The 16536-nt window shown below is 41.3% G+C and overlaps 1 protein-coding gene across 2 annotated transcripts in view; it reads left to right on the top strand.

Annotated features, from left to right (window-relative positions):
- uex (metal transporter uex) overlaps window positions 1-16536 on the top strand; it is a 674542-nt gene that overhangs the window by 557679 nt on the left and 100327 nt on the right. For both annotated transcript variants that reach the window (XR_006772789.2, XM_045741424.2), the window contains exon 13: window positions 8882-9000. Coding sequence is in view for 1 of the 2 variants with exons in the window: in XM_045741424.2 (XP_045597380.1) it covers window positions 8882-9000 (119 nt within the window). In the remaining variant the exon portion in view is untranslated. The remainder of the gene's footprint in view (window positions 1-8881; window positions 9001-16536) is intronic.

The raw sequence follows: 16536 nt of genomic DNA on the forward strand, positions 1-16536 counted from the left end.
ATACCAGCTCAGTGGTTCTCTATGGTGAACACAAATGTAGATACTTATATATAATGTGTGTATTAGTGTAATAACAGCAAAAGGATTATGTTGGGAGGAGCCATTTGGGTGACGGAGGTGACATCGTCTGCAGGATTTGTCTAGGGTGGCCACTATGCTCTTTGGGCACTCTACAAGCTTAGGTGTACAGTTATGGTGCATACAACATGTAGATACTTATATATAATATGTGTATATAGTGTAATAACACTGCAAACAGTATTGTTGGGGGAAAAAGTTTATTGCGTGTGACCTCGAATGAGTGAGGGAGGCAGCCGCCAGCTGACTGTGTGTATAGCGACGACATTGCTTTTCGACTCTCAATACCAACTTAGTGGTTCGTTATGGTGAACAAAACGTGCAGATACTTGTATATAACCTGTGTATAGAGTGTAATAGCAGCAAAACTATTTGTTTATTGTTTTATGAACATAATAATTGAATCACTAATACGCACACCGTTCTTTTGAGTATAGCGATTATTCACCACTTTTATTATATAAATATATTACAATACACACTATTGAATAATATTACTGCAAAAAAAAATAAGAAAAAATCAGACACAGAAATAATTAAGTGATAATATCTTCGTGGCAACTCCGATTTGTCAGTGCGGGTGATGCTGACCGGCTCTGACGACCGCTCTGCCAACGCCTACTTTTTGCTAGACTTCCTGGTCAATTGCACCCAAAATATGTCACCTACGATTTTTCTTTCCCCATGCTCAGGGAACACAAATTAACATTTTAAGAAGACAAAATAATTTTTTAGAATTTTTTTTTTCTTGCGCACAGGGGTGTAAATGTCTTCCTGACCCCTGAGCAGTGGAAGGGTTAAAGTCAAAAGTATGATGATTATTCCAAGGGTCTGGTTAGCTTTTCTGACTGCTGCGTCTACCTGTTGTGGAGCTTCTAATTGGTGGATTTTGACTTGTAGGTCCTATGGGTACCTCTTCCAAGCCCACTGTCGTTTTGTGTGATTTTGTGGGTTATTTGTTGTCTGTGCCACTGGGCAATGTTCGTATGTTCTGAACAAATCCACAAGGGCCGTGACGAGGATTCGAACCTACGTCCGATAACATCCCAGACACTGTCTTAACCACTTAACTGCGCCAACCAAGTATTCTTGGTCGGCGGGAAACTGCGCCAACCAAGAAAACTCTCTTTGATTTTTCCCTACCCATTCTAAATGTGTGCGAGGTTGGTTGCGAACGAAATGGACTCATAGGACCTCCAGTGAGAGGCAGCCATCTTGGAAAAAATTCCCAGAATGCCCTAGGGCTGCTGGGTAGGTTAGTACTGAGTGAGCATCCATGGGTGGCGCATGCGCTTCTGGCTCCCAAACACCTGTCCGACGCGGTGTTGAAAGATAACGCTCTGTCGGTGAAATTCAAACCTTATTGTTTGAAGAACATAAGGGTCATAATATTGGTGAAGCTAGGTGCAATAAGGACCTAACACAAAGGTCGGATGCAAGTGATACAGCATCTATGAGGACGATACAGCGAGCGTATCCAGTTATAACTCTGAGCATCACCCTTGCAATCCTATGCTATCTCCAATTTATTTAAATGATACATTAACCCTTAAAGTGCGCATCACGTCATATGACGTGCTGGACGTTGTTCCAGTAAACTGCGCATCACGTCATATGATGTGTTGGAGTACTACGCAAGATTTAAACAGCCCGCGGATACACGGGGTTCACCACACCTTCATCAGGGCTCTTGTAAACAGACGCCATTTTTAAAAAAAATCGTGGGCCAAACTCCCGGGTGTTATTGGCCTCAGTATTGAGTGAGCAACCAAGCCTGACGCACGCAGCATGAGCTAACAGCACTGCTGTTCAGATTGTGACCACAGCATCGCCTAAAAATGCCAAGTTATACTTGTTCATGCTATTATGTAGCGATGATATTATTACAGAAGACCCCTGACTGTGATAAAACTGACCAGGGTTCTGATAATAGCAGGATTGTGGTGATATATAGCGCTGTGCGCCATGGAAGGAGGTGTAATGCTGTGAGAGGGAGGGTGGTGGCGATGTCTTTTGACTGTGTGTGGCCACCTTTTATTGACTGCACTCACCATACCAGCTTAGTGGTTCGCTATGGTGAACACAAATGTAGACATTTATATATAACATGCGTATAGAGGGTATAAACAGCAAGGTTGGGAGCTGCCATTTTGGTGAGGGCAGTGGCGTCGTCTGCACGACGCCACCATGCAGACGACGGTGTTGTTTACTGGTTACCACGATGGTCTTTGGGCACCATACCAGTTTATTTGTACAAGTATGATGAATAAAACAAGTAGATATTTATATATAATGTGTGTATATAGCGTAATAACACCACACAGTATTGTTGGAGGAGAAATATTAGTGCGTCTGGCCTTGAGGGCGGCCGCCGATCAGCTGACACTGTGAGTAGCCACATCTCTGTGCCTTTACTCACCATACAAGCTTAGATGTACAGTTATGGTGAACAAAACATGTAGATACTTATATATAACGTCTGTATATAGTGAATTAGAGCAAAAACATTATTGTGGGAGGAGAATGAGGGTGAGTCAGATGACTGGAGGGAGGGCGGGAGTGGCTGGCTGGTACACGGCGGTCACTCCTCATTACTTTTTGACTCATAATAGCTACTTAGCGGTTCGTTATAGTGAACAAAACATGCAAATACTTATATATAACCTGTGCTTATAGTGTAATAACCGACAAAGTATTTGTTCACTGATTGATGAACATAATTGAATCAACAATATGCACACCATATTTTTGAGTACACCAACGATTCACTCATTTTATTATATAAATATATCAAACTACACACTATTGAATAATATTACAGCAAAAAAAGTATGAAAAATCAATCAGAGACATTTAAATAATTCGGTAATTATCTCTTTGTGGCAACTCTGGCCTGACAGCTTGCGAGCAACAGACCGCCTGGGACGCACGCTGAGTCAGCGCCTATAATTTGCCAGACTTCCCAGCCCTATAGCGGGCAATATATGCCACTTACGATTTTTTAGAAAAAAAAATTATTTTTTCTTTCTAACCTGTTAATTTGTGTTTCCCGTGATCAGTGAACACAAATTAACAGGTTAGAAAGAAAAAATAATTTTTTTTTTTTTCAAAATGACCTGCGCCTGGGGATGGCAGGATATTAACACTTTCGCGCTCTCCGCGAAGGTCATGCAGCCAACCGTAAGTGTTCACGGCGTTTTGCCGCGTAAGCGTAAAAACAAAAATGTGTATACTCTTTTTACTCTCATGACCTTAGTTCTCGAGCTACGTATTTCATTTTGGTACCAATGTGTTCGCAATAAAATTCTCTAGAAGAGCATCAGTAAAAAAAGTCACGAAACGTATAGGGATACCAGCACCAAATAAATAACTACGAAGATGACTCGCCGTGAGCGCCCAACAGCAACAAAATGTTTTTACTCTTGGGATTGTTATCACCTCCACACTTGTTCTACAGCGTTAATTTTGGTATCAATGTTCTCGCAATGAAATTCCCAACACGGTGATATGAATATAAGCGTAGAATAATGATGCAGCCTGCCCGCAAGAGTGTGGGAAGTGGTAAAATTGTTACCCGGTATCGGTGACGGGACGACGCACGGCGCTTTGAAAGTTTATACTTATTTCACTCTCATGACATTAATTTTCTATGTACGTCATTTATTTTTGTGTCAATGTGTTCACAATAGAATGTTCTATGAGCCCATAGGTATCAAAGATCAACAAAGCGTAAGATAGAATAGCGCCAAATATAAAACAACGCTGGAACATATCAGTGAGCGTCAAACACACACGAAATGTTTTTACTTTTGTTATGTTTGTCAAGTTTATACTTAGTGCACACAGTTATTTTTGGTTGTACATTGATCGGAATAAAATTCCCTAAACAGACATATGCATATAATACATGATATGGGGGAAGCATTACCAGTATAAACGGCTAAAGTCACCCACCTGCAACCCGTTTGGGACATAATACCATTTGATCGAAGTGGTCCACACCTTTCATGAACTTATTGTACAATGCAGCCTAGTGGTGAGAAAGAGAGCCTCATGGCGCGCAGTTTGAAACAAACCCAAAGTAAATCGGATAAAAATTGAATTTTATACAAATATTTTAAAAGAGGACATAACGTTATGTCCACTATGCGGTGGCGTTAGGCGAAACAGGACTCACCGGTGAGTCCGGTTAGCGCGAAAGTGTTAAATTAAACCCCGAGCATGTTAAGGGTTAATGAATCATTTTCTGCGTTCAGTGATGATGCGTCTGATACAAGTAGCATAGATGAACAGTGTTAGCGGCTTCCATGGTGGTGTTTTCCATAGATATTTTCAAGAATACCTAAATCTCTCCCTGAATGACGGACACACTTTGAGGCAAGCTGAATCTCTTCTTGTGTGGGACCATACAAAGCGATCTTTTCAAGACTACCTTACAAATTTATCTTTTCCTATAATCTTTTCAATACTATTTTATGCTTTACAAACTTGGCTACATACCACCTACAAGTACTAAAGCCAAGGGTGTACGTGAGGGGGTTTTAGCAAGCACACAGAATGAAGAAACAGGAAGCGAAAATTTATCTGTACCTGGTACAATGAGAGCAGAATCGCGTTGTGCACCATGGACTACTTTGTTGATTATTACTCGCTTCCAAAGTACTGAGTGTGTAATACAGTGTGTTACTGTGTAAATAGTGTGTTAAACTGTACATATTGTAATTTTTGTGAATTTTTAACAAGTAATATTGCGACAATAAACATTTATTGTGGACACATTACTGACACATGTATCACTGTTCCATGGGAACATTATGAACGTTATACTGTATACATATTGTAAAGGACACAAATTTGCATCATAAACGATAAAAAAAAAATAAGACCGCATTGGAAATACATAAAACAAATAATTGAAAATATATTTGTAGCAACACCCGGTGCTTGAATGGCCCGCGCTACCGTGTCTGGCTGATTCGTGCACGGGCAACCAGGCCCTGATGACATCACAGTGCACCGTGTCCACATCCCCATAACCAAAGTAAGTGGAATTTGGTATTTATTTTTACATAGACATGTTCAGGGAAGGAAATTTATAATTTTTTGAAAAAAAAAATAATTTTTTGGAAACACTTTATTTCATGCGCACCCGGGGAATGTCACAATAAACTCGGTGCAGCTAGCACGGTGGTTAATCGACTGAGCTACGACATGGTAAAAGAGTTGAAACCAGAAGTTGCACCTAACTTATTTGGATCCTGCAGCCTCTCTGAGACACAAACCAGGGTTTTACACAACTCCCCATTCACTCGAGCTATGTCAATCGGCCATTCTACCTCTTGGCAGCGTCTGGGATGATCTCGGTCGTAGGTTTGAATCCTCGTCACGGCCCTAGTGGATTTGTTCATTTGATACATCATGCTATTGTGATTTCTGTGTGTAATTTGTATGTTCTGCTTCTGCCATGCTGCCTACTGGGTTGGTGACACTTTTGTGTCACCACTGTTTTGTGTAGTTCTCTTGCAGGGTTTTGGTCTCTGCTGCTGCTTCATAATCAGCCCTTCTTCAGCTGTCTACTTCGATCATCCAGGAAGCGGTCTTCTTGTTTTTCACCTCCCATGTTAGCTAGCTGTGCTGGCCCAGCCTTTGGATGCAACATGGGCCGTGGCTCTCACTTCTGCTTCTTTCTTTTCTTTTCTTTCCTGAGGACATGGTTTCTCAGTTTTTGTTGGCTGCAAGTACTGCTTGTTGACCTGTAATTACCCAAGTGTAATTACTTGTGTAGTTACAGGATGAGAGATATACTCATGGTGTCCCATCTCCGCAGCACTGTCATACAACGCTTTGAAATTACGAACAGTTTTGGCCTCCACCACCTTCTCACCTAACTTGTTCCAACTGTCTACCACTCAATTTGTGAAAGGGAATTATCTTGTATTTCTCCAGTAGTTGTATTTCGTTAGTTTAAATCTATGAACTCATGTTCTCTGTACCTAATGCCTACCAGTCTCTGTACCAGTCTCTGTTCTCTGTACCAGTAATACCTACTAATTCCACTGATGTTACTGACATAATCCTTTCCCTTAAAACCAAGTCTAGTGCCCTTGAGGAGATACCAACTCTTATTTACAAAAAAGCCTCCAGATTTTTAGCTCCTGCCATTGCATTGCTCTTCAACAAGTCACTTGAACTCCAAACCTTTCCAGATATTCTAAAAAAAGCGAGAGTAACCCCAGTCCACAAATGTGGTGATCCCACTGATGTTAACAACTTCAGACCTATATCAATTCTGCCAAACTTGTCAAAAATATTTGAAAAACTAATCTATAAGCAGCTTTATTCTTATCTAGCCAAACTCAATATACTTAGCTCTTGTCAATATGGCTTCAGACCCCAAAAAAGCACTAACGATGCACTTATTAGTATGATTAACTTGACACATACAGCTCTTGATAAAAATGAGTTCCCTGTTGGGTTATTTGTAGACCTGCGTAAGGCTTTTGACACTGTTAACTACCAAAACCTTCTTCTTAAATTACAACATTATGGAGTCAGAGGTCACTCCCTGCTGTACATTAAGTCTTACCTTACTGACAGGCTCCAGTATGCTTCTGTGAATAATTCAGTTTCTCCCACCCTACCCATCAACATTGGTGTTCCCCAGGGCAGCATACTTGGCCCTCTCCTCTTTCTCATCTACATTAATGACCTTCCAAATGCCTCCCAACATCTCAAACCAATTCTATTTGCTGATGATACGACCTTCATTTACTCCAGTCCTGACCCCCTTGCTCTAAATGTCAGTGAATACTGAGCTAAATAAAGTCCATCACTGGCTAACTGCCAACAAACTCACCCTCAATATTGACAAAAGTTTCTATATTATGTTTGGCAATAAATCCTCAAATCAAATAAATCTCAGGATTAACAATACCCAAATTTGTAACAAAGTTGATGGCAAATTCCTTGGTGTTCTCATTGACCGCAAGCTGAATTTCCAGGGACACATTCTAAATATATCAAAAAAAGTTTCGAAAATTGTTGGCATTCTTTCTAAGATCAGATATTATGTACCTCGCCCTGCCCTGGTGACACTATTATTCTCTCATCTATCCTTATCTCAACTATGGTATTTATGCTTGGGGTTCTACTACCCAAAATCATTTATGTCCTCCTAATTACTCAACACAAAGCTGCTATTAGGACAATATCTCACTCTGGTCCCAGACATCACTCGGTACCCTTACTCAAATCTCCGAATATGTTAGATATTAAGTCACTGCACATCCTCTCATGTGTATTTTATATATATAAAACGCTGAACTGTAATGTCAGTCCTGACCTTAAAAGCTTCCTAAAAGGTTGCAACAGATCCCATGAGCACCACACCAGAAACAAATACCTATTTGATATTCCAAAAGTACGACTTAGTCAAACTAGAAATGCTTTACAAATCAAGGGACCTCGAATGTGGAATGACCTTCCCAATTATATTAAAGACTGTACCTCTCCCAACCAGTTTAAGATAAAAACTAAGTACTACCTAATTAACTTAATGTAACCTACCTAACCCCCAAAATGTCAACCCATGTCTTCTATTTTAAACAATGCTGTTTTGTTGACCAAATTGTATTTTTTTTTTCTGCCATGTTTCCCTCTCCTTTTTTTCCATTCTTTTCTTATTTTTTCTCAACACAATTTATACTTTAATCTCAATCAGTATTAAGTTTTAGTCTGTGTTTTTCCTGCCCAAAACGCTTTGCGTAATAGTGGCTTTAGGCATTTTTTGCACGTTTTGACATCCAGCCTCAGAACTGGGGTGTGGATCGCTGGCACGGTGGGTCTGGGGCTACCCCTTCCCCCCTCCCAGGGAGGGGGGAGCTGTGCAGACAGTGGCGCGATGACGCGTGACGTCATACTAGTTTGCGTGCTATTGTTGGGGGAGTTCTATCCACTCGTTCGGCTTTTGGTTGCAATTTTCACCAGAATTGGAGTTTGTTTTGGGACGCCTACCTTTCTGGGTGCCTAACCTGGTCGATGGCAGACATAGAATGCTTCCAATCACACGGGAGTTTCTATAGGCCATTGCTCCCCTTGCCTCTCTGAGGGGGCCAGGTTCTGGCTTGTGGTCCCCGGTAGGCCCATAAAAACTCCATACACATGACTGATGCCAAAGTCTAACATTAGCATATCAGCCTAGTAAGCTCCGGAGAGCCTCCGGGACTCACCCAAAAAATGGTGTTTCATTACATTCAACACTGGGTTTTTGTTGGGGGAGGGGGGGGTAATTTTTGTTTGTTTATTTAAGAATTAATGTGCAATTTTCAGAAATGCCCTTAAGAATTATTAGTATTTTATTAAAAAATATAAAAGGATTTTTTGAATCATCATATGATATATAAAGTGTCTCGTGTAACTATCGGCATACTTTCCAATTGGGTTTTTATATTTTTGTTGTAAATTGAAGGCAAAAATTAATTCAAATGCCATTGTTCATTTCAGTAACTTTTAAATACATTTTGCCCAAAACACTATGCGTATTAGTGGCTTTAGGTATTGTATATACTAGCTCTATCTATAAATCCAACAATATGTTTGTAACTCTGCATCTATGTATGTACTTTTCCTGAATAAAATATTGTTGTTATTATTATTATTATTACTACTATTATTATTATTATTATTGTTATTATTATTGTTATTAATATGAGATTGTTGCACCATATTTCATTAGTCTTTGATGAGTTCTTTACATGACACTACTTGCATATGTAACATTCAGTGAATATGGTGTTGATTTCAGGAGAATCACCATCTGCATCCACTCAGCTTAGTAAAGGAAGCATGGTGGGCAGTGTTCAGTCTCTTGATTCTACAAAGTTTACCTTCCTGCCTGATTATTCTGTTCGTGCCATTACAGAGGTAAGTTTTTTACTGATATGGTTTTATTAAGGCCAAAAAATTACAAGGCTGTTGCAAGTTCATTGGCACAAATTGTAGAAGTGCTCATGTCCATGGTCATACAGATGTATACAAAAGTTTATAAATGTTGTGTTCTTTACCGACGTAAAAAAATCCTGAATGTTAAACTATACCTTAAATCTTTGTGAATAATTCATATCATCCTGTAGCACAAGGCATCATATGAAGCTTTTGATACATAGTGGAATGTAGGATTGATTAAGAGATAATTGAGGCTGTTATGTAGTTGAGAAAATATTACACAATTTCAGTGAATGCCATGAAATTTCTGATAAACTAATGTGAGATTATCCCCTATGAGGTGAATAGGTTACAAGTATTTATTGACCAGATGGGCACTTCGTGGTACTATCATTGATAATTTCCCAGCACCACGTAAGGTACCAGATGTGATGTTATCCCAATCTTAATACAAGTGACCCCAGTCAGAAAGGACTGCACTAGCATCAAAACAAATGCCATAATGACAGCTGATTACTTTAAGACTGCACAAGGATGCATAGAGCAACTGCAGGAGTCCAAATCCTTGGCACCCCCTATCCACTAGGTCGTGGAGCTTATGTAACTACTGAGGGTAGTTGTCAAAGCAACTCGTTGAAGTCTCACACCAAATACTTATAGGTTTGATGAGTATGGCTATGAAATAGTTCGAGTCAAGTATCCAAAGCAACAGGACGTGTCACTTTCAAGGGCAATGGCAGAGTCAGAACAGGTTACAAAGGGTCTTAGAAGGTATGAACTTAAAGGAACTTGTAGTTCATCAATTAACAGTTTATTCATAAAATTTAATACTAGTGATACATAGCAAGAATAGTTTAACGTTATGTTAATGTCCTTTGTGGCGCTTGACAAAGCTACTAGGCTAGCCGGAAGACCTGGGCTTTCGGTTCGGACCGCTCGCGGTACTAACGCTAACTACACTTAACAAAAGTGGGCGACCACTCCAGACGCAAATTAGCAGTTCATCACGACTGCGGCAAGCAATAATAATGGCACAATAAATGACAACAGATAGACCTGTCACTGAGACCAGTCTTCCGTGCGACACTCGATTAGTTACGTTATAACACAAGGACAAACAGATGACAATTTACGAAGTGAATTTCAATCAAAACACTCAGATATATACGTTTCTTAGTAAATCCAATTACGTTAATGTCTTTCGAACATCCAAATCAAAACAAGGTAAACTACATTAATAACAAATCCATAAGGGCCGTGACGAGGATTCGAACCTGCGTCCGGGAGCATCCCAGACACTGCCTTAATCGACTGAGCTACGACAGGGTAAAAAGAGTTAAAACCGAAGTTCTACTGAACTTATTGGATCCCGTAGCCTCTCCGAGGCACAAACCAGGATTTTGCCTTGGAGAGGCTACGGGATCCAGTAAGTTCAGTATAACTTCTGTTTCAACTCTTTTTACCCTGTCGTAGCTCAGTCGATTAAGGCAGTGTCTGGGATGCTCCCGGACGCAGGTTCGAATCCTCGTCACGGCCCTTGTTCCTTTGTTCATTTGATGCATCACGTTAGTGTAATCTCTGTGTGTACATTAATAACACTGTCAACACAGACAGTCAAGCAAATCAAAACAAGTCAATGAAGTCAACAACTGCTTACGGATAATTAGCAATCCCTGAGTAACCGCTCAAAGCCCTGTCAGTATTGACAGCTCACTTAACTCAGAGAATTGTTAACATTCGGCGATCACTGAGACTGCTTGACAAACACTGATTAGTCAACATGATTGCTAATCACCACATACTGATCAGACGATAATCAATTACGTTAAATCAATCCACTGACTTCATGAATAATGAACACTAAGTCACACTGATTTCTCCAAATAATGAACACTAAGTTACACTGACTTATCACAACAATGAACACAGAGTCCAACAACACTGGGTCACGTAGGCTAACGCAAATGGTACACAGTAATGAACACAGTCAAACAAATCCAGGTAACATAGACCAACACAATACAGTACACACTACAGTGTGTAACCACAGCACTGAACACCACAATACACTGACACTCGTGTCAATAAAAGAAATAGTAATAAAACACAATATCCTTACTTTTTAATTACTGCATGTCCCCTGGAAGTAAAGAACAAGGACATGGACATGGTTAAACACACAGTGATGGTATAATATTGAAACCACACTAAAAACAATAAAACACACTCAATGGACACAGTTGCTAAATGTGCAATTAATGTAATGTAAGATGACAATCACACTTAACCATCGTGCTGTACCAAGTTTACTGTAAATTACCCCAGTGCGCATGAAATAAAGTGCTCCCAAAAAATTCTTTTTTCCTCGCAAAATGATAAATTCCTTTCCCTGAACATGTCTATGTAAAAATAAATACCAGATTCCACTTACTTTGATTGTGGGAACGTGGACAAGTTGTGCTGTGACGTCATCAGGGCCTGGTCGCCCGTGCATGACTCGCCCAGAAACGGTCGCATGGGCCATTCAAGCACCGGGTGTTGCCACAAATATATTTTCAATTATTTGTTCTATGTACAATGGGGCCTCGACTTACGATGCTAATCCGTTACCCGAGACGGATCGTAAGTCGAAGCGATTTTTCCCATAAGAAATAAAGGGAATTGAATTAATCCGTTCCCCACCCTCCAAAATATTAACATACAAATACATTTTATACTGAATACAATGTTTTTTTCTAACTACCATACAGTACCAAAGTTTCTCTTACCTTTATGGAGGGCTCTTGATGGCGTATAGAAGATGGTGATGAGGGGGAGGAGGAGAGTTGTTACTGTTTGGAAGGGGAGTCCCCTACCATTATCACATCAGGCAGTGATGTTTTCTCTGGGGTACTCTCTCTCTCCTACGTTTTGCCTGAATACCACTAGGACCTGGTTGTGGTTCAGTGCTTGTTTGTCTCACTACAAATATATCAAGAGACATTTGTTTTTCCCTTCGTTTTAACATTGTCTGTAATGATGCATTACAGTGTCATTGAATAGGTTAAGGCAACGACCTACTGCAGCTTGATTTGGGCGAGTCGTTTCAGCAAAGGTTTGCATTTCTTCCCATGCTGCACACATTTTCTTAATTGTTGAGGAAGAGACAGTCTGTACTCTTGTTTCTGCTCTATGATCATCCTTACATGGGTTTTTATATCCTGAGCCTTACCACTGACTTTCCTGGAACTCATGGCGTGATATATAATAATTACTTTAATGTTCAAAATGCAAAAAATCACCACAAAAGCGGAATTTCTTATAGGTGCGATCGTCACTAAGTGGGCAGCTGTAGTAAACCGAGGCAGGTCGGTTACGTGACCGGGAACCACGCGCTTGGTCGACCCGAACGTGTACCAACAAATATCGGAAGTCGACGACACCATCAGATGTCGAGTCGCATTTTTCGATGAAATTTACATCCTAACTCGAAATTATCGTAAGTAGGGGCAATCGTATGTCGAGGTGCCAATGTATTTCCAATGCGGTTTTATTTTATTTTTTTTTATCGTATATGATACATATTTGTGTCCTTTACAATATGTATACAGTAGGACATTCATAATGTTCCATGGAACTGTGATACATGTCAGTAATGTGTCCACAATGAATGTTTATTGTCACAATATTACTTATTAAAAATTTACTAAAATTATAATATGTACAGTTTCACACACTATTTACACAGTAACACACTGTATTACACACTCAGTACTTTGGAACTGAGTAATAATCAGCGAAGTATTCCATGGTGCACAACGCGACTTCACTCTCGGTGCACCAGGTACAGATAAATTTTCACTTCCTGTTTCTTCATTCTGTATGCTTGCAAATAACACACTCACGTACACCCTTGGTTTTAGTACTTGTAGGTTGTATGTAGCCAAGCTTGTAAAGCATAAGGTAGTATTGAAAAGATTATAGGAAAAGATCAATTTGTAAGGTAGTCTTGAAAAGATCAATTTGTTAGGTCCCACACAGGAAGAGATTCAGCTTGCCTCAAAGAGTGTCCATCAGTCAGGAAAGAGATTCAGCAAGCCACAAAGAGTGTCCATCAGTCAGGAAGAGATTCAGGTATTGAAAATATCTATGGAAAACACCACCATGGAAGCCGCTAACACTGTTCATCTATACTACTTGTATCAGATGCATCATCACTGAACGTAGAAAATGATTCATCTACGTATCATCTAAATAAATTGAGGATAGCACAGGATTGCAAGGGTGACGCTCAGAGCTACAACTGGATACGCTCGCTGTATTGTCCTCATAGGTGCTGTATCACTTGCATCCGATCTTTGTGTTAGGTCCTTATTGCACCTAGCTTCACCAATATTATGACCCTTATGTTCTTCAAACAAGGTTTTAATTTCACCGACAGAGCGTTATCTTTCAACACCATGTCAGATAGGCGTTTGGGAGCCAGAGCCGTGTTGGCCACCCATGGTTGCTCACTCAGTACTAACTCAGCCAGCATCTCTAAGACATTCTGGGAATTTTTTCCGAGATGGCTGCCTCTCACTGGAGGTTCTAAGAGTCCATTTCATACACAACCAACCTCGCATACATTTAGAATGGGTACGGAAAAATCAAAAAGAGTTTTCTTGGTTAGCGCAGTTTCCTGCCGACCCATAATACTTGGTTGGCGCAGTTAAGTGGTTAAGGTCCAGCTACAGTAACCACACAGACTAGCTGTAGTAGGCCTATACCTATCGTGCTTCCTCAGGAATCGAACTCCTTCCCGTATAGGGATTATGAAGAACGAACACTGATTGGCTGACTGGGTCAACACAAGAAATTTGGTACGCACGAATGATACAGAGAAACAATGGTTTGAGTACTCGCGTTAAATACTGGTAATGATACACACTCGTGTTAGCATTCACACTCGCTAATTCCTCGGCTGTTGATTGAAGCTCGAGGTGGCGAAGTGAGGTGAGGGGTGAGGCGGTAGAAGGCTGCCTCAAGGTAGCAGAGTGAGACAAAAGGTACACAACACGAGCAAGGGCTGCCATTTGCCATACTGCGGCTAAGGTGGGGGTGGCCGCCTTCGACTCGTAAGGGCGAGAATCGCCTGGCTTCCATACTAATAAACTTGGAAGCGAGCTTGTAAATGTACACCGGTTACATACGCTAGTGTGATTTTGCTGAAGGCTGACTGAATGCATGCTGGAATATCTTTGAGGCACCACGTGACAGGTGCACCGGGGAACAGTGAAGTGGACAAAAATAATCAGAGCCCACAAATCCCTATAATTTCATTGTTACTCTATAATTTTCACTCAAACACTTGGAATCGCATTCCCCGAGTCCTTTCTCACAGTTTCTCGGTGATGTGATAACGGATCTCTCTCACTAAAGCCGATGAACCCAGATTAACTTGGCACAGTCAAGTTGCACCTGTGGGATAACACATCTGACGGCTAAAATTTCTATCTTGTATCTTCGTTATGTGAATTCTAACAGCGCCCTGCGGTTACCAGATTCTGCAACGATAATGTTGGAGCGGAGTAGAGCCACTTCTGCTGGCTGAACTATGATGTAGACAGGCAAATTATCCTGTTCTGGCTGGAAAAGGACAAGGCCACGTCTACCAATGGCAGTGCTTCAGGACAGAATGCCAGCGGTATGCGCGGGAAGAGCCCAGGGCCCCAGGCGTCCCCTTGGCGTGTTACAGCCAATCAGGTGCGGGCATTGGGTAGGCACCAGGGGCCTCCTCCAATCCCAGTAAACCTGCCGGTGACGTGACGTCATGGCAACCTTTACCTCAGGCGCTTGGCCTGCGGCCCTCTCCCTTCTCTCTCCTTGTTGCTAGGCAAAATGAGACCAGAATTCAGGCAAAACCTGTAACTTTTTATCCAGAAATGCTACAGAAACGATGGTTAGTTCTCTGGATAGCTGACGGTGTCTGCTTTCTAAAGACACCTAATGTTGACCTTTTATCTCCTATGTTAAGGGAGATAGATTTTTCTTTCTGAAATTAAATAAGGCTAAAATATTGGTTTTCTCCTTCTATCTACTATGTGTAAGCTAGCTCAGAAATGCAATGTCTGACAACTAAGTTAAATAATTTATGTACACTTGTTTGTTAATCAACGTACTGTACTTAGCAGCATAAGTGTTTAGAAAGTGGTCATCCAGCTAAACAAATCCTGTGTAACTACCTAAGTAGTTATAGGATGAAGTTCAATGCTTGTGGTGTCCCATCTTCCCAGGCTGTGCATGCCTCCACCTGGACTATTATATTCAAACATTGAGATCCCTATGATAAGACATTATTATGTGGAGAAAAGCTGTACCAGTCAAGTCATCCAGCCTTGCAGTGGTAACCTCGTGCATGCACTGTAGAGCAGTGTTCTCTGGAGTATTCCAAGACAGTTATCTTGTTTGCTTTTATTGGTCTTGATTCTGGAATCTCTTTGTTAGTGAATTCTTGATAGGCCTTTAAAGGGTGATATCAGGTGTTCAAAGTACACAATATAGGTTGTAAAAGTGGAAATTGTACTGAGGTGTCTTAGGCAATGACTGGTACCATACTAGTTGTGGAGCTAGATGAGGACAACTAAATGTATGAATGTTCTGTATGGTACAGCCTTTTCATGGGTTTATGATGACTGTATTCCTGATCTAGATGTTATTCTCTGTGAGAAAGTGTACTCCTCATTTTCAAGGGTAACTGTGGTAATTGATGTTGACAGTATTGAAAGTGACTTTTCCAAGATATTGGACCTTCTAGAAAATACAATGGATAGATAGCTTGGTCAATGAGTTGCAGTGTTTTGTAGTTTCTCCTCAGACCTTTTCTGGTATAGTGAAGAAAACTTTCTAAGATGTGAAATTGTAGTGTAAGTCCTCGAGGAACACCTGACAGAGATCGTTGATCATGGAAAAAGTGTCATTGTGCAGGATCATCAGATTTTTGTAGTCTAAGCTAAATTTGGTATTACTACTGATAACTCAGCTGTAGAAAAATTATTGGTGTAAATCATGATGCATTGAATTCTGTCCCAGTAAAAATTGCAATGTAAACACACTTTAGTCATTGAGCAGATTGTCTTCATGGGGCACACAGCTCTGTTTGCAAGTTTGCAGCAGTGTGGTAGAACCCGCCACACTGGGTGGTGCAGGCTCTGCCACACTGGACGGTGCAGGCTCTGCCACACTGGACGGTGCAGGCTCTGCCACACTGGACGGTGCAGGCTCTGCCACACTGGACGGTGCAGGCTCTGCCACACTGGACGGCGCAGGCTCTGCCACACTGGACGGCGCAGGCTCTGCCACACTGGACGGCGCAGGCTCTGCCACACTGGACGGCGCAGGCTCTGCCACACTGGACGGCGCAGGCTCTGCCACACTGGACGGCGCAGGCTCTGCCACACTGGACGGCGCAGGCTCTGCCACACTGGACGGCGCAGGCTCTGCCACACTGGACGGCGCAGGCTCTGCCACACTGGACGGCGCAGGCTCTGCCACACT

This window comes from Procambarus clarkii, chromosome 19, assembly GCF_040958095.1.
Source record: "Procambarus clarkii isolate CNS0578487 chromosome 19, FALCON_Pclarkii_2.0, whole genome shotgun sequence".
NCBI classification, from domain to species: Eukaryota; Metazoa; Arthropoda; class Malacostraca; order Decapoda; family Cambaridae; genus Procambarus; species Procambarus clarkii.